We start from the raw sequence: 18,271 nt of genomic DNA, 5'->3' as shown, positions 1-18,271 counted from the left end.
TCTTGAGTGGAACACAGAGGAAATTCTGCTTTTCCAATTAATTCAGTGCTTTAGAATCCTCAAAACATTGTCTTAAACAAGTGTTTTTATCTCTTAGTTGGTATGAGTAAAAGCATCTGTTAGCTGGTTGCTCCAAGAATCAGCAGCAAAATGTCAAATTAATCCTTCTCCAAAAGGCTGAGAAGATGGCATAAAAAGAAAGTGATGGTGGCAAAATAATGTATTACTTAAAACAGTTTAAAGTTACTGATGAAACTCCTAATCTCCTGATTTAAATCAATACAAAATAAATTGGGACACTCACCATTTAAACCTAGTTTAGCTCATGATTTATTTAAAGCTACACTTTTGAAATCTGTGATGAGTATCCATGTGTAGATTTATACCAGTTTAACAACATTTATTTTAAATTTATATCCACAGCCAAGCTACTGCATCATTTTCATAGCCAAAACTTTCATATTATATGCATTTATTGTTCCCCGGAAGGGGTTATTTTTTATGTAACTCTTTTTTAAATGAGGGTGTATTTACTCATTAGCAAGTCTTTTAGCCTTCTTGATTGCACATGTATCTTTGGGAACGTGAAAGCAGGCACATTTTGCTTTTGGAGATTAAGAGGGAAAAGAGCCTGCACACCCAGCCATGCGCCCAGGGTCTCAGGGGTCGGTGGGAACATCTCTGTCCCCGACAGCACCTGTCCCCGGCAAACACTCTGCTTCTTGACTACGCAAGATTTTGCAGGTCACCAAAGCTTCCACTTTCAGGATGGGTTTTCTTTGCTTTTTGCCAACTGCTCATGAGTACAAGGGTCTCAGAGGTGGCGCAGGGTCCTGGGGATACCTGGGGACACCCGAGCAGGGTTCGTGCCGCATGGTTTCCTGGCTGTGATACGTGACTGCTGCGGAAACTCGGAGTCACTTCGTGCTGCTAAACCCATGGCGAACAAGAGGCCTCGTCCTCCAGAGCAGCAAGACATAAACCTGCAGTGGCAGCGGGAACGAGCCCTGAGGCGACTTGCCGAGCCTTAGGCTTGGGCAGGGGAGCTTGGGCCGGAGGATGCCCTTTGGGGAGGTGGATGGGTTTCGGGGAAGAGGACGCCCACTGTCGGGGACGGCGCCCTTTGGTGAGGCGTACGTGCTCTGCAGAAGAGGACGACCTTTGGGAAGGACACCCTGCGGGGAGGAGGCCCGGCCGGGGCGGGCCAGGGGCGGGGGCGGGGAGCGGCAGCGGCCGGGCGCGTTCGGCTCGGCTCGGCGCGGCGCGATGGCGGGCTGGGCGCTGTGGGGCTTGGCGCTGGTGCTGCTGGCGGCGCTGCCCGCGGCCGTGCTGGGCGACACGCCGGCGAACTGCTCCTTCGCCGACCTGCTGGGCGCCTGGGAGCTCCGCGTCTGGCGGGCCGGCGGCCGCCACGGCAACTGCTCGCAGGCGGGTGAGAGCGCGGCGGGCCCCGGCCGGCTCCCTCCCTGCGGGGCCGCGGGCGGTCTAGAGATGTTCCCGGGAGCCGGGCGGGGGCAGCGGCCGTTCCGGGCCCGGAGCCCCCGGAGCCGGCAAAGGCGGGGGAGGCGGCTTTCCTGCGCTGTTGCAGTTCCACCTTAGCGTGCGGTTTTGTTTCTCTTGTTTGTTCCGACTAGGCCTCTCCGTGGGCCCCATGACTCATGCCGGCTCACTGCCCCTCTCCCACAGGTGCCATCCTGCGAGGCTCTGCCTGCCCGGGCAGTGGCTGTTCCCAGCAGGAGAGGGTGACACTTGTGCACCTCCTGGGAGGCTGTCAGAGCTGGCAGTCGGGGAAGCCCGACAGGATCCAGAGAGATGGAAATAGCTCTTCCCTCGAGGGGATAATAGTAGTGGGGAGTTACTATTTAATGATGCTATGTCGGTGTCATTTTAAAAATAGTAGATGCTTCGCATTTTCCTGTGTCATCTGCTTTTTGATCAGAGGAGACAAGTGGCAGTACCAGCAGTGGAGGTGAGGTGCGTGGTAGGGTTGGAGCATTGGTGTGAAGGAGTGTAGGATGCCTCATCCCAGATGTTGTAGGGGAAGAGCTGTCATTGCAGACACAGTGTCTGAGTGATACAGCATCCAAAACCTTTGTAGCTCTACACCAAATTCTGTTTAGACAAGCTGGTTTTTCCCAGTCACAGCTGTTTGGTGCTGCTGCTAATAAAAAATGCAGATACTGTCTAGCAGTGGAAGAAATGAACATGTAGACCCACTGACTGAAGTGGAGGTTCTGAAGTGTCTCGATGCCCTTTTGCAGAAGACTGTATTCCACTAGTGTATTTTAGCATGCTCAGGAATAAAATAAATGTTACAACATCCTTTATATTTTTTTTAATTATTATTTTTGTCTCTTCCATACAGTAATCATGCCATGATGTTTTCTTTCTTTCTTTTAGGGCCTGTGGAGAAAAAGGTGGTTGTTAATCTTCAGAAGCTAGATGTGGCTCAGGATAGTCTGGGCAACTATGGTTTCTTCACTTTGATTTACAATCAAGGCTTTGAAGTTGTGGTAAATGACTACAAATGGTTTGCATTTTTTAAGGTGAGTTAACCTGGTGTGTTCTACTCCACTGGCTGTTGCCAAAATGTCCTGTAGTTAGGTTGCTCTTCAGTCTCTACATGCCACAGTGGGTCAGTTCAGACATTTGATTATCTTTGGTTCTAAGGTTTTCCTGGAATACCAGATAAAGGATTTCTTCTTTTCTTGTGTTGAACATATGGAAACAGTGATCAGTGGTTGGGTAGGGAGCAGAGAGAGGGGAAAAGTATTCCACACTGGCCATTATCTGAAAAAAATACAGGTGCTGATACTTTCCTTTCTGGGCATGCCTAAAGCAATTGAAGGCCTTAATGAAACTAACTTTTCTGGTAGCCTGGAATTTTTTATTTTTTTATTTTTTTAACCCTGTGTGGACCCAAATCAAATAGGAAATACCACTGATTTTATCTTTTCTTTACAGATATTGTCAAATGCATGGAAACTTTAGAGCCATCTATCCTCCTTGATGGAGGATTTCTGGGATCTATAAATTTTATTTTGGAATACTACTCTAATATCTAAGGAACCTTTCTGCTGCCTCTAATTGTTCCTTAGGAGTAATACTGTTCTCTTCAGTCCCTGTAAATGCCTTCAGGTCAAGCTGAAAACAGTGATGGTATGCAGGGCTTAGACAGGAGAAAACACTCTTGTTAGGAGCGCTCTGGTGCTGTCCTGATGAGTGACATGATGAATCTGAAGGGTGATTTGAAGTAATCTCTGCAGGATGGCTTTACTACCTGGAAGACAGATGCTTTGTGCAGCAGGGCTTCTCAGCTGGTGAGTGCAGCCCTGGGCAGGAACAATGAATGTGTTTTTGGTCCTTTCAGGAAGCGTAATCTCGTGTCTGACTTTGGATGAGTCAACAGTAAACATTCAGGCCTTGCCAGGCATAAAACCTCTGAGCTTTGGGTAATGCTGATGGTGAAGAAATAATTTTTGCTCTAAATTATCTTTCTGGGAGCCATGGTAGGTGGCTTATTTTACAGCAACTGTTTTAAAGTCAGTGTTTAGAGGTGTTAACAAAAGTGAGTGATCCACTCTTTCAGCAGAACTGGCATCCTTACTGAACAGAAATTACAGAGAAGGCTCCAGTTTAACTGCAACCTCCTTGCAGCTTTCATCTGTGCTGATTTGGCCTCATGTAAGGGAAAGGACTGTACAGAGTGTTCAGCACAACTACTGGGGAAGTTTTTTACATGCTCATTGTAGGTTAACTTCAGGAAATAAAGCACTACTCAGTGCATTGGGGGAGTGAATTGGAAGGATAGAAGTGCAAAAACTTACAGGTACTTTAATAGGTAAAGCAAAAGCTGTGTGTGTATGCAAGTGAAGCAAAATGAGGAATTCATTCACTGTTTGCCACCAGGATAACTTATCACCATAGTAAGCAGTTGTTCAGCAATTTCTGGGAAAGCAGGGTTTCATCGTGGACAACTGTTACATAAGAAGTTCTTTTCTCCTTTCCCCAGCTTTTATTTCTATGCATGATATTGTTCAGCATGGAATATCTCTTTGGTCAGTTGGGGTTGGCTTTCCCAGCTGTGTTCCCCCCCAATTTCTTATGCACCCCCAGCCTGTTTGCTGTCAGAGCTGTCTGGGGAGCAGAAGAGGCCTTGGTGCTGTGTTAACATTGCTCAGCTAAACTAAAACATCTCTGCATTAACAGCACTGTTTTCGTGACAAATCTGATATGTGTATAAATAAATAAAATATAAATAAAATTGACTGTCAAGACCTAGTGCGCTCTTAAAACTGGAAATTTTGAAAATAAGAATGCAATTTTTTAAACAAGACAGGGTCTTGTACTTGAGCAGAAGCAAAATATGAGAAACACCTGATGGACCTTCTCATCTTTGTAAAATATTGAAATTATATTGCCGTGATGTGCACTCCTCATAGGTTTGGCAGGTGATACAGCAGAAATTGCACAGACACTGAAGGGTAATCTAACTGAGCAGAATTACTCTGAAACTTCTCAGGCAGGAACAGGTCTTTGAGCTCACCTACAGTGGGAGGACCTGTCTCAAAAGTGGCAGGAGTTGCTGCCTACGTGAGGACAGCGGAGCACTGTGTGCTGTAGTGTTGTCCATTAACTTGGTTTTGAGGTGTCATCTCTGGCTGGGAGGATTCAGCGGTCAGTGTTGGACTCATCCAAGGAGAATGTAGTTGAACTAGCAGAATTTGGGCTGATGTTTTACATGGAAATACAGAGTTGTTTCTCAAGCCAATATGCTAGGCAGTAAAAGAGTTGCTGGTTATCAGTCAAATTCCTGTGTGTGTGGAATTTAATCACAGAAACAGTGTGGCCTGCTCTTGGATATAGATGGATCTGTTAGTCGCCAATTTGAAGACAGCTGAGAGTCACTGAAGGCTGCTGCTGTCCATACCTTGTGAAATACATCCCCAGAAGATGAGCACTAAGTCAAGTGACTCATAAGCACTTTTATCATGTATTGCATTGATTTCATGTATTGCATTGATTTGCAAAAGTACTCTTAAAATAGCATACCAAAACTGTTACAGAATAGTTTAGGCTGAAAAGAGCTTCTGGTGGTCATCTGATTCATCTTGCTGCTCTAAACAATATAAGTCAAATATACACCTGAGCAGTAGCAGTACACCATACCTTGCATTTTATGGTCATGCATGTGTCTCTGCCCTTTGTTAGCTAATGGATTAATTCTTAGTTTTAAAGTTAGCTTCAATATTAAGAAATAGCAATTGTTTGGGTCATTGCTCATTAATGGGGAATTCATCAGCAGGATGTATTTAAATTAAAGACTTCTTTCCTTAAACACCATAGGGACGCGTTAGAGGATTAGAGCCCAGTTCAGTTACCCTCTCTAATAATTTTGCTGCTGTAAAAAAAAACAACAGATTACCAAGATGCAAGTCTACTGCTGAGAATCATGAGGAAATACCGCAGCACTTACTAAATGCATTTTTTGCTGCAGACAACTACTTGCTGTTATGGAGCAAGAACACGCAATGTGTCTGTCTGCAAAACTCCCGATTTCACAACTATCAGTGGGCACTTAGAGGGAGGAAGTGGTTCCTTACAAACTGCTTGACCTTGTGACATTTTTAACTGCATATCTGTTCACTTTTAATTCAGTAAATATTGGATTACATATGAAATAGAAATACAACAAGTCTGAGATTCAGCAGAGGGAGGATTTGCCAGGTGGAATGAGCAGCAGTATTTAAGCTAATATAGTACTTGGTGAGTTTCAGGCATAGAAGTGCCACTTCTTCTAATTGAACCTCCAATGTGGTTTTTTCCTAGTGTTCAATAATTAAGCTGTTAGTTACTGACAAGAGTGCTGTGGGCTTGTCTAAGTGTTGGCTTTATCAGAGCTACTGTACTCTGTAGATACGGACACAGCCTGTTTGGCTATGCATATTCCAATGAGTTTTTAGTAGCTTTTTGTTCCTGTGGCTTACTGAACAGACAACCACTGAAATCTTGTAGGGTCTCATTGCCTTTACAAGGTATTTGTTCTTTCACTTGAGGCCTGTGGGGAAATGACTTTATACATCAAAGGAGTGGATTGGTTGAGCTTATCAATTCTATTTTTTCCTCAGTTTACTTTAGTATCTGAAGTAAAGATACTCTAACAGCATTTTTTTTTTTAACTATTGTTGTACACAGAATTAAAGTTAGCCGAACTAAATGTAGCATCCTACTGTATTCTTGCATTCTGCATTCTTGCGTTCTGCTTCTAGCACAAAATAACTTGTTTAATGTGTGCTTCTAAGACATCCCAGTACTGAACTTGGATGTGAAGTTAGTGTACTTACTCGTGGCAGAAGCCTGATCATGTGCTTCTGCTGGATGATACAAGGATTCTTTAGAGTTATGTAATATATATAAAGCGTTAAAGAGACTTTTTTTTTACCCCCTAGGGGTGGCAAAAGAAATAGGAACAGCATAACATAAAAAGCTGGAGTGAGGCTGAAAGAAAAGTTGAGGCCAGCTTGTTTCAATTACTTGATGTCTTTGAGGTATTTATTTATTGTTAAGACTACCACTTTGAGATGAGACAGTCTCATAAGTTTCTCACTGTTTGTCCCTTAAGCGAAGTGGTTCTACTTCTGACTCCTGAGATGTTCTTTAGCAAATACCAAAAGTCTGGCATTTTTTCATACTGAAATGTTAGAACTACTTCAGGAAACAAAAAAAAAAAAAAAAAAAAAAAAAAAAAAAAAAAAAAAAAAGGGAGAGAGAGAGAAAGAGACAGAGATAGATTTTAGAATATTTCACCACTCTGGTTACTAATCTTTTCCAAACTGACTTGGTGACATCTTTGGCATATCTTTTTCTCTCTTCTCCAATGCTCCCAAATTTGGTTAAAATCAAGGACTGCTGTTCTGAAACAAACAGCCTAGATAAGTAATAGCAGTTAATGTTTAAGTTTTCAGGATATGAAAAAAAAAGAAAACCCAAACCTGGATGCATTTCATTTCATGTTGCTAAAGTAGAAGTGCTAGAGTTGCTAATGCTATTTAATCATCCTGCAAATCAATTGAAAGTCAGCTTTTAACCTGTCTAATTTGGGCTTGCTTAACTGGCAGTGAGCAGCTTCTGCTTTCCTGAAGTGTAAATCTGAAAGCAGAAAACTCAGAATTGCAGAGTATTTCCTAGAAAGAAAAGAAAATCCACCTGGAGTTGATGTCTGCTTACATTTTATATTGGGCAGCAAGATGCAGTAGTTGGTTCTGGTAGCATCATCTGCATCTCTTTTTGTGTATTAGGGCATCTGGAAATCTGCAGCTCTGTTCTCATTCAGTGTGTGCTTCTCATGGTAAAATGCATAGGCACACCTGTAAATTTGAGAGATAATTCATTCCACCAGGTTTAATGTCTAGGGTAGTCCTGCCTCCTGGAGCTCAGGTTGGCTTATTGCCCAGGCATTGCTTAAATTGAGAACAGTAGATTTCAAAGAGGGTGGCATGATTGCCTCTCTATGTGGCACTGCTGAATTCCCATTAAAATGCTGTGACTAATAAGGTCTCCATCCTTTCTTGCTTTCCTCTTGGTAAGATTAAAGATTTTAAAAAAGCTTTAAACAATTATGGTTTTTACGAGGACTAGAATTGAACATGTAGTTAGATGATGTCATGATGGCCAACACAGGAGAGACTTTATTAAAAGTGTACTTCACTGAAAAGCTTACCTGGGTTTAGATATCTAATATAAAGCTTAGAAGGTTTATATGTTTATATACATGAAGTCTTTTAAGATTAATGTTGGCATGGCTTGGCTAAATTTTGGTGTTAGGCAAAACAACATGAGTTGTCAGGCTTGAGAAAAATATGCATTTGAAATAGAATTAAATTTTACTGTTTTCTAAGCTCAGAATTGGAACTATGAATGTAGTTTAGGTGCTTTTCTAAGGGAGTTATCCTAGATTGGTCAGGTGGCTGGATTGAGTTAATGCTGCAGATGTGAGCCTTGGCTGATGAAATTATCTCGTAACACAGCTGCAGTGGTCTTAACTCAAAAATGAAAACCGTCTTTAAAAGCTGCAGAGAATTGTGTGCAAGCAGTTGTCCAGCAGTTGCTGGTGGTCACAGCTGTCTGGCTGTTACCCTCCATGAAGGATGCTGTTCTGGGGTGGGCTCTCTGATGTTTTGGGTACTGTGCTGACAGCTGCTGTTGAGTCTGCCATTGTAATTCACATCCACCTGAGTCAGCTGTAGCTTGTGCAATCCTGCCATATCCCTGCCATGTGACTGGCTGTTAGCTGGGCAGGTGTACTCGTAGTCAGTCCTCTAAAGCTGGTACAGTCAGTTTTCCTAGATCTCATCTGGCAGTCCTTCACTAGGAGAAATGAATGCTGCATTTCTTAGTGAAGTTGTTTTAGCAATGATTTTATGGTGTACCTTCTGGTAGGCAGTGGGCATCATTGTTAGGGCGCTGATGAGTTTTGGGGTTTTTTTTTAACGCTTGTTTGCCAGTTGTCTACATCAGTGACTGTCGATTAAAAGTCAGAGGTGAGGGGAAGGCAAATTGTGTCCTTATGTAGGTATATTTTCATTTCATAGATACATTGTTCTTTGGAGTTGAAACTCCCCTTATCCAAGTGTCATTCATGTGTTATGCTCTCAAAGTCTCCATGCCCACTTTTCAAAGTCATTTTAGTAGTAATAGCTTAGTCTGGCACTGTACAAAAAGGTAGCTACAGAGGACTTGAATTGCCTAATTTTAGGCTTCTACACAGACAAAATTGTCTGAAATTGGCTTTTATGTCTTTTTTATATTGAAGCATTGCTACTGGCTGTCCCTTCACCTCCTTTTTAGTTTTGTTGATACATGTGAACTGAAAGAACAGTGCAAGAAATTCTCTACATTCACTTTCCTGAAAGATAGTTTGCACAGATGGTGTGAATGCTATTCTGCTTCTCTCTCTGTGTCTTTAAAAGAAACAATGAATTTTATCTCTGGAAAGGGAGAGGGATTTCTAGGAGAAAAACACATTTTTTGATTTTTTTGGTGTTTTAAGTTGCTAGTTAGCAGATAACCCATTGCCTTTTTTTCCGTGAAGATAAGCCCCAAATCTCTCTTACTGGTTTTAATTCAGATTAACGCTATGCAAGGCAAGATTGTTGCAGGAAGCAGGCCAGTTCCCCCAGTAATCTTCAGGTATTCAGATTGAAAGCCTATGCTTATTGAGAATGGCTGAACTGTTTTAATCTGGAAAATTAAAATTTAGATAGGAAAAAATAAAACCAGGTATTAATTTTTACAGTCATGTAGAGACGGAAAAGTGATCTCACAGTAAATTAGATGCAGAGTCACTGCCTGTTGCTTTTGGAAGTGTCTGGAATTCTAGTTTTGCTGTTGTGAAGAGAGTGTTTCTCAAAAGTCATCTCTGGACCTTGCCCTTGGTATTGGGCCAAGTGTGGTTATTTCCCACATTGGGCAGTCTTGCACAGTAATAAAGAAAGAATAGGACAAGGCAACCACTCAGCCTTCTAGTGCCCCCACCCTGCTCCAGCCAGCAAACACACTTGTTTATGTTGCCTTTCCATCCTCCAGACTGGGCACAAAGGAAATTCCCATTGTTACAAAACAGACAGAGGATTAACCTCTAATTTTATTCTTCTGATCAATAACCCTAAATATTTCACCGTAAGTTCTCCTTTGGATTTCTCAGAAAACCTCAACAAACCTCAAAACAGTCACAAACCTCCCAGTCTCTTTAATTAATCTTTTCCACTTTGGGGCATTTCCTTCATGTAAGCCACCACTTTCTTCCGTAAAGAAGCTGAGCAAACATTTTGTTGAAATATATTTACAGAATCCCTCTATGGTTGTACATGTACAGTTTGAATAGGATAACATTTAATGAAGTTTTCTTGGACTAGGAAACTTGAATTCTGTATAAGTGTTTTAGTTTGTTTTGGTTTTTTTTTTTCTGTGATTAGAAGAGTAAAGTTAAAGCCTTTGTTGCATGGGATTTTCAGGTGCCTTTGTAGTGTAATACAAAACACTACAACCTTACACAAAACACTTTAACCTTAAGAGATGAATAATGAGTAAAGAGCCACACACACCCCCATAGTGAGACATTCTGTTGTCAGAGAGTTGCTAATCCAGAAAATTTATGTAGCTGGGCAAAGTGTTAGTGGTACCTGTTGTATGAGGACACATTTTACTGAATTTATTAAATTATTGCTCCTCTTCAGTGGTAAAATGAAGAGTTGTATGGCTGAACAAGGAAGTATTAGGACTCAGGACCTGAGGCTTTAGTAGCAGTCTCTGCTGCAAACTTTAAATGAGATGTTCTCAAGGGTGCATAGTTTCTTAATGTCTTATTTTGATAGTTCCTGTGAAATTGTTTCTTGATGCTTTGACATCACAGCTCAAACCTAAAATGTGGCTGGAAGTTTCATCTTTCGTTTTGACTTGTGAAACAATAACAGTGCATAAGTAGTACATAATTTGTAAAACAGAAATAGTACATGTTTTTTTGTGAGGTTACTGGATGACAAACTTGCCGTCCTCCCCGTTTGAGTCGTAGTTTCTTAAACTTCTGTGGCCATCCAGATTACCTCTACTGGTCACACATTTGACATAAGAAATCTGAGGGCCTTGAAGAGAAGGTTGAGTACTAGGAGGTGTTTCACATCTTGCTGAGAAAGTAACTGTTGCACCCAAATGATTACCATAGGTTAGTTGATAATGGTATGAATGCATCCTTTTTTGCTAAAAGTGCAAGTCACAACCCAATTGCATTTATCTGCTATTTGGCAAATAGCAGTTTCTTTCATCTTAACCTCTGGGGTGTGTTTGGCCACTTCCTGTGAAACACAGGCAGGAAGAAGCAGCTGTGAGTGGGTGGGGGACTGTGGGTATGCTAACAAATGCATCTGCTCAACACAAGCATAACTTCTTCACATTACAGTACAAAAAGGAAGGCCAGAATGTAACCAGCTACTGTAATGAGACCCTACCAGGGTGGGTGCATGATGTACTTGGCCACAACTGGGCTTGTTTCACAGGACACAAGATTTCTTCATCTCCGTCCGATGTTCACATCCATGAGCTACCTCTCCAGAAGCCCAGGGGAAGGTAAGGAACAGATAAATGACCTTTTACTGGAATAAAATGTTTCATAACAGTGCTTGAAGTTTTAGCTAAAATTGTAAGAACCAATTCCAGTACTGAGGGCAAAGTTAATGCCAGTGTTAATGTTGGAAATAAACCTGAATGCACAAGGAGAGAGGAGGGTTTGCCTGTTGCCTCACAGTTTCTCCTTCGGTCTGTGGTGAGGCCCTGTCATAAATCTGGCATGTCTAAGGAAGCTGCTTATATCTAGTCTGTCTCAAGTTTTAGAAACCTTGCCTTGATCCAGTAATTCCATGTTTCTTTATCAGTTCATACCAGAAGACACTTCCAGAGTTACGTATTCAGTTTAGAGAACACCTTTAGTTTCAATCCCTATCCTTTTCTTACTTGGTTCCTTTTGTTCGCAGACTCTCCCACAGACGTTACGCACACAACTTCGACTTTGTAAATGCTATCAATGCTCACCAGAAGTCATGGAGAGCGACAAGATACAAGGAGTATGAGAATTTTGCCCTGGAAGAACTAACTAAAAGAGCTGGGGGTCTCTATTCCAGAGTTCCAAGGTAATAAGACACTTAGTTCTGCAACAAACCCCACTGCTGCCAAGAGTCTGCTTGTATTTGTTGTAGCTCTTAGCTGTGTTTAGTTCAGATGTTTAATCAAGTTTCAAGGCCTTCCAGTTCATGTTCATGGGTGGAAACATATTTTTCATTTGATTATTCAGAGCATCTGTTGTCTCATAAATAGAGTCACCTGCCCTTTAGTCTTGCCCAATAACTCGCTGCTGAACCCATATGTGCCAGGAAGAAGTGGGAACAGTCTCAGTTATCATCTCACTGAGCTGTCTGCTCTTCAGCTGCTTGCCATAGTCGAGAGTTTCTGCTTGTGCTTCGTCTCAATTCTCTTGGTTCATAATTGCAGTTAAAAAGCTGTGAACTCTTCTCTGCTCCTAAACATGAATATCAAAGATTTCTGAGGAAATCCCCTGGTTACTTTCATAATTTGCCATGCCTGCAACAAGAATCCTCTAGCAGGGGTAGAGTGTCTCAGTGAAGAAGCATGAAAGTAGCCCTGAGAATGCCTTCAGAGTCTTGCAGATTACTTAGCTGAGAGTGGTAATGTGAATGGGTACATCATCCTCTACAGAATTTGAGAACTAGAGATTTTTGATCTAAAGATTCCCTTCTTTAATAGCTGTCTTACCTTTTTCATAGTTTTGCTTTTTCACCTCTTGGTATTTCTGTGAGTAGGATTGCTACTTACTTTTCCTAACTGTGGCAATCATATGTTTGTTGAAGAAGGTCCTACTATAAAATAAAAATTTTGATTTGCATGGGAATATCATGCAGATTATGGTTTCATTGTATAGATAGAAATCTATAATGATGATCTTAAATAGAGTAACCTATTTGGAAGCTCTTCCACCCATGCAGTACCATAACAGTATTTGGTTGGCCCTCTCCTGCTTTCAAAATGAACTCCAGTGTCTGGTGTGAAAGTTGAATGCAGGAGGCTCTTGTCTTGCTGATATGAGCATCACTTGGCTGCAGGTGGTAGATGGGGGCAAGTAACATTCAATATTTCTTCAACAGCCACAGTAAAAACTTGCTCCAGGGAAATCTCCAGGGTAAGTGGAACTGCAGTTAGTGAATTGTCAGTGTAAACCATGCCTGTGCCTGAAGTGAAACTATAGTTGCTGCCAGGCAAGATGGTTTCTGCAGTCAGATATTCTACATACTTTGTGATTGCAATAGAATAGCTGTTGCAGAACTGTGTTGCTATAATCTCTGGCAGTTACCTCAACACTTCAGATTGGTGCAAAAGTACTTTACCTCAGCAGCTTGTGGATGTTAAGGGAACTCCCCTGTTGGACGAGCCAGCAGCCTCTCTGGCAGTCATACTCTCACCACCTGAGCTGGGACCGAGGCCCCTTTGCAGCTGCACCCCACACTAGCAGTCACACCAGGGTTTCTTCCCATAGCAGAGTCTCAGGTGTCCAGGTCATTAAAATAATTTAATCTTAGTGCAATAACTAAATAGTAAAACAGTAGTCCAGACTGGGTCCCTCTGAGGAGGGACCCCAAACAAAGAAGCCCCTGGGCTGTTATAACCCCAGCCTTAAGTGTGGGAAAGTCTGGGGTCCTCCCTGAGTGCCCTGTCATCACAGGTCCCTGCTCCCTTTGTTATATAAAAAGATTTTGCCACCCAGAACTCACTTTGAAGTTCACACTGCAACTCACAAACTGAACTACCTGCACTGAATGTAGTCCTCAACAGTGGTTAGTTAATAATATAGTTCCCTCAGGGAGCAATTTGAGTAGGTCTTGAATCCTGCTCAAGCTTATCTCTTCATATTGGCACCCACTCCCTTTAGATGGAGGCTATTTTAAATTGTATAGTGTGAAGCAAGTCCAACTAGTAGAAGCCAAAGATGAAAACTGAGTGTTATGTAATTGTTTCCTTGCCTAGAGTGTGATGTGTTTCTTCTCAAAAGCACTTTCTCCTCTTTAGACCAAAGCCTGCACCTCTAACACCTGAGTTACTCAAGAAAGTTTCAAGCTTGCCAGAATCCTGGGACTGGAGAAATGTGAATGGTGTCAATTATGTCAGCCCTGTTCGGAATCAAGGTAAAAATGAATAAATAAAACCTCTGAATTCAATGTTCTAAAAATCCTTTGATGTTTGTAATTTGCTGCTAACCAGAAGGTTTTGCCTAGTGTCTTGCTGACAGCTGACAGATTGCACCTTTACTGTGAATAACCCATGGAAACTGGGTGGAGTCCTGGATAACAACGCTGTACCAAAATAGGAGGTGGTACTGGCTTGTCCAGACAGTGCTGGCTTGCTGGAGTGAAAGCCAATTACGACAGTACCCTGCATAAACACAGCTGTCAAGTTTTGTCCAAACAATCTTGTCCATTTTTTTGCACCTGACTGATCTGATGTAAATTTCATTTTTTCTCTGATTTCTTTTGATGGCAAATTATCGTGCAGCTTTAATGAATAAACCCATGAAAATTGTTTATACTGCCTCCAAAACTTATCACCCAGATAAATTCAGGTGTTACTTAACTGGCTGGTTGCAAGAGGAGATATTAGTCACTATGAAAATTGCAGACAATGATAAAGATAAAATACGGGTAAGAACTTAATACTGGTAAGAACCATGCTGGTATGTGTTGATTCTGTTGGGAGTGTTTCTAGCACTGTGGTATGAGTTGCCTGAACTATAAATTTATATAATAGAGACCAGGAGTGAGCTCCGTTAATGTGTCCCTTCCTGTGCCACCATAAATTTGCATCTACTGGTAGCTATCTGGTGGCAGCTTTTGGGGGAAGGAAACATAGCATTAGCATGGTGGGAAAGGGGTGACTTAAATCACCAATCCCTCATTTATGGCTTAGTTATTCTGACAAATACTGCCTGCTGTACTCCTGGTAGCAGAAGCAGCATAAGAAGGCTCGTGGAATATCTGGCTATGTAGAAGTACTGGAAGATGGCAACAGGAAATTATATGGTCCTATGTAGGTGTGAGTCCTGTGTTTTCTCCTGGTGTGAACTGTGAATGTCCCAAGGGCTCTTTTATCTTCCAAACAATTGAACACTCAGTTCAGACTTACACTTTCTCTGTTGTGTTACATCAAAATTTCTCTAAATGAGAATTAGTCTGTTGTTTCCAATAAAAGAGCTTCCTACACCTTTTATGTAATCTGAGGGTCCATGCTGAGTATTTTAAATGTCTGTGGAACATGCATTCTGCTCCATCAAATTAGAATTTTAGCTTTCAGGCTTAAAAAACAACAACAACAACAACAACAACAACAAACCAAACCCTCCCCCCCCCCCCAAAAAAAAAAAAAAAAACCAACAACAAAACAGAAACCTGCAAAAGAGGTCATTCTGTGGACTTTATAAATACTACTGTGGTAACAGGAAAGAAATTTAGCAGCCAGTCCAGCAGACTTCAGACTGAAATGGCTGTGTGAATTGTGTTTTTCACATTTTTGCACACATAATATAACAATGTGTTCTGCATGGCCCATCTCAGATGCTGCGACTGTACAGTGAGTAGGAGGCATCTTCCACTGCTTCACTTTGCCCTGCTGGAAAAGAGTCTTCCTGTTCAGGCTGATTTTTCCCTTCTCTTCCGAGATGCATCTCACTGAGTGAAGGTGCAATTTCACAAAGTCTTGCTGTTGTAATAGCTCTACTTTTATACACCTACACAGTTCAAGAGAAAGTATTTTGTTTTGTTCCTCAAAGCTCACTCCTTTTTATAGCTCTGCAGTATTTGGTTTTCCCACTGTCAGGAAACAAAAGGAAATCTTGCACCTTGATGACATTCAGCAGATAAAATAGGACCTCATCCAAGTAATTGTTTTTCCTGTGAGTCTTTTCATTCCATTTCCAAAGGCTTTTAATGAGTGGAAGGAAGGTCCTAGAGAGTGAAGAGACCTAAAGCTAGAAGCAATACTAAATTTTAATGAAAAAGTAAGGAGACTTAACTCTCTGTGAGGAAGCAGAAGGGAAATTAAGGTCCCGCTGAAAAGCCAGTGTACAATTACATGCCCTTGGGCAGCAAGGGGAGCAGGGATGAATCCATTATTTCAAACATGCTGTTTATACCACTGTTCTCTTAAAAGTCAGTTATTTTAGGGGTAGCTGTAGAGGTGGAATATTTTTTCCAACTGGAAATTACAAGACTAAATCCATTGGTAGATTGAAATAAGAACAATATTGTCAGCATTTACTTCAAATAGTTCATTGCTCCTTAGCATATGTGCTCCATAAAGGGTAGATAGAGCCTTCTCAGCCCTGCTAATGCCGTCCCTGTAGGTTCGTTCTGAAGGAATAGGGTAATTGGATAGCTCTTAAATGCTACTGCTGAAAAACACTGGAGCAGTACTTTGCCTCTTATTCCTGAATAAGCTCAGTGTTCCCTGAGAAATTGTTAGAAGTGGGTTTTGAATTTTATGCATAAAAGCTAAATGAAGATCTAAAGTTTTTTCTCTATTGGTGTTCAAGTTCTATTCACTTTCTGGTAGGTTTTAACTCTTTTCAGTGGACTTTAGGAATAGATGTACCTGATGGCAGGTGTGTAGCCTTGTTTGTGTTACTGACTGCTCCTTGTGGTTCCTTTTTCTCCCCTTCTCAGGCTCATGTGGCAGCTGTTACGCATTTTCCTCCATGGGCATGCTGGAAGCAAGGATACGTATCCTCACAAACAACACTCAGAAACCGGTCTTCAGTCCCCAGCAGGCTGTGTCTTGCAGCCAGTATTCTCAGGGTAAGGATGCTGGTCTATATAAAGACACCTTTCAAGTAATAATAATGCTGGAGAAGGAGGTTAGTTGGAACTTCCCCATCGCACGCAAGTTAGTTTTTTTATAAAGTCTTTGGCAGGCTGTACTTTAGTAAACATTAGTGCTTTATTTGAAATTAAAAAATAGCAAAAACAGAGTTGTCAACCCACCTCACTGCAGCAATGGGACTGAACAAGGAGAAGTCACCCTTATGCTTAGGATGTTACTGGATTTTACATCTGCCTGTGAGATGGGAAATACCGAAGGAGTAGGGCTCAAAATGTAGCTGATTACAATGCTTACCTAGAAAGAATGGAACTAAATATCCTCCCAATGGCATATTCAGAGGGAGGGAAGAGATGAGCAAAAGCAATGACTAAAGCTTTCTAGAGGACTGTGTCCTTGTTAGGACAAATCCTTGTAACTAGCTGTTCTTTCTTGCTGGCAGGGATTGTCAGGAGCAATTCGATGGGAAGGTGTCCAAATATTAGTATTCCCATTATAGCTCCCACAGATGTGAATTCTGCCTTGTGTGTTTAAGAAAGCTGGCTGTAGTAGCTAACTGGAGAATTAGGATGATCTGGGTCACTGAAGTGTGTTCAATACTGTATTTGAAAGAATTATGAAAGATATAAGTGGGAGAGTCTCCCACCTCAAATAATGGAATTTCCAAGGGAAGAAGCACTTTTTTTTCTTTCTTTCTTTCTTCTGTTAAGGTTGTGATGGTGGCTTTCCATATCTCATTGGTGGAAAGTATGTCCAAGACTTCGGTGTGGTGGAAGAGGACTGCTTCCCCTACACAGCCCAAGACTCTCCATGCCTTTTCAAGCGCAGCTGCTACCACTACTACACCTCTGAGTACCACTATGTTGGTGGTTTCTATGGAGGCTGCAATGAAGCCTTGATGAAACTTGAGCTTGTTCTGCATGGCCCAATGACTGTTGCCTTTGAGGTTTATAACGATTTCATGCTTTATAAAGAGGGGATCTACCATCACACTGGGCTACAGGATGGTTTAAATCCTTTTGAATTGACCAATCATGCTGTCTTGCTGGTGGGCTATGGTAAAGACCCAGAAAGTGGTGAGAAATTCTGGATTGTGAAGAACAGCTGGGGCACCTCATGGGGAGAAGATGGGTACTTTAGAATCCGCCGTGGCACTGATGAATGTGCAATTGAAAGCATTGCAGTGGCTGCAACTCCTATTCCAAAGTTATAATGTAAAGGTCTTCATGCAGTGCCTTGTCCTGAGCCATAAGAACATACTGAAGGTCGAAGCTTCTGGTTAAAATCTGTCCCCTAGCTTGAAAAAGAAGCTTTAAAGAATTTTTCTACAGTAGACCAGTTTCCATATGTGAGAAGGTAAACACTTATTAATTCTGCTCTGTGCACTGGAGGTTTCCTCTTAAGTCTGAGAGTAGATCACCCAGAAGGGCTGTTTTGGTAACAGTGGTGATTAGTTACTCATCATTGGATACAGCTTCAGTTACCAATTGCATTTTTTTCCATGGGAAATCTTGACCTGCGGATCTCAGAGGGAAGTGTCTGCTATGATAATCCATAACTGCTTTGAAGGGACACTGTAGTGCCTTACTTCTCAGAAATCAGGAAATCACTGCAATTTGGAACATAAGTGTGTATTGGGGAGGGAATGAGCAATTACGCTGATGAAATAAAATTCTAAAGCTCTAAGTGTCCTGCAAAAACTGCATGTCAAATCCTTATGACAATAAAAATCAATTCTAAGTTTCAGGCTGTTTCTGAATACTCTAGTTCTGGATTTTATTGCTGTGCTTCCCAATTGATCATTTCAGAGTTGAATAAAAAACACCCCACTCCTATAGGAGCT

At 41.7% G+C, this 18,271-nt stretch overlaps 1 protein-coding gene across 1 annotated transcript; it reads left to right on the top strand.

The window, feature by feature from the left end:
* The first annotated feature begins 1,239 nt into the window (after positions 1 to 1,239).
* On the top strand, positions 1,240 to 18,174 carry CTSC (cathepsin C). Its single transcript, XM_066175664.1, has 7 exons — positions 1,240 to 1,432; positions 2,401 to 2,546; positions 10,955 to 11,121; positions 11,526 to 11,681; positions 13,630 to 13,745; positions 16,275 to 16,406; positions 17,139 to 18,174. The coding sequence occupies exons 1-7, from the start codon at positions 1,267 to 1,269 to the stop codon at positions 17,639 to 17,641; spliced, it is 1,386 nt and encodes a 461-aa protein (XP_066031761.1). The 5' UTR covers positions 1,240 to 1,266; the 3' UTR covers positions 17,642 to 18,174.
* The last annotated feature ends 97 nt before the right edge of the window (positions 18,175 to 18,271 follow it).

The sequence above is a fragment of the Chamaea fasciata genome, unplaced genomic scaffold (assembly GCF_029207755.1).
Source record: "Chamaea fasciata isolate MVZ Bird 193981 ecotype frontalis unplaced genomic scaffold, bChaFas1.0.hap1 SCAF_2, whole genome shotgun sequence".
NCBI classification, from domain to species: domain Eukaryota; kingdom Metazoa; phylum Chordata; class Aves; order Passeriformes; family Sylviidae; genus Chamaea; species Chamaea fasciata.
Note: the sequence above shows the minus strand (reverse complement) of the source record. Positions and strands in the feature narration are given on the sequence as shown.

Coding starts and splice junctions, on each gene's coding strand:
- CTSC (XM_066175664.1), top strand. CDS start 1,267: ATGGCGGGCTGGGCGCTGTGGGGCTTGGCGCTGGTGCTGCTGGCGGCG. Junction 1,433..2,400: donor CGGCAACTGCTCGCAGGCGG/GTGAGAGCGCGG, acceptor TCTTTCTTTTAG/GGCCTGTGGAGAAAAAGGTG. Junction 2,547..10,954: donor AATGGTTTGCATTTTTTAAG/GTGAGTTAACCT, acceptor TTCACATTACAG/TACAAAAAGGAAGGCCAGAA.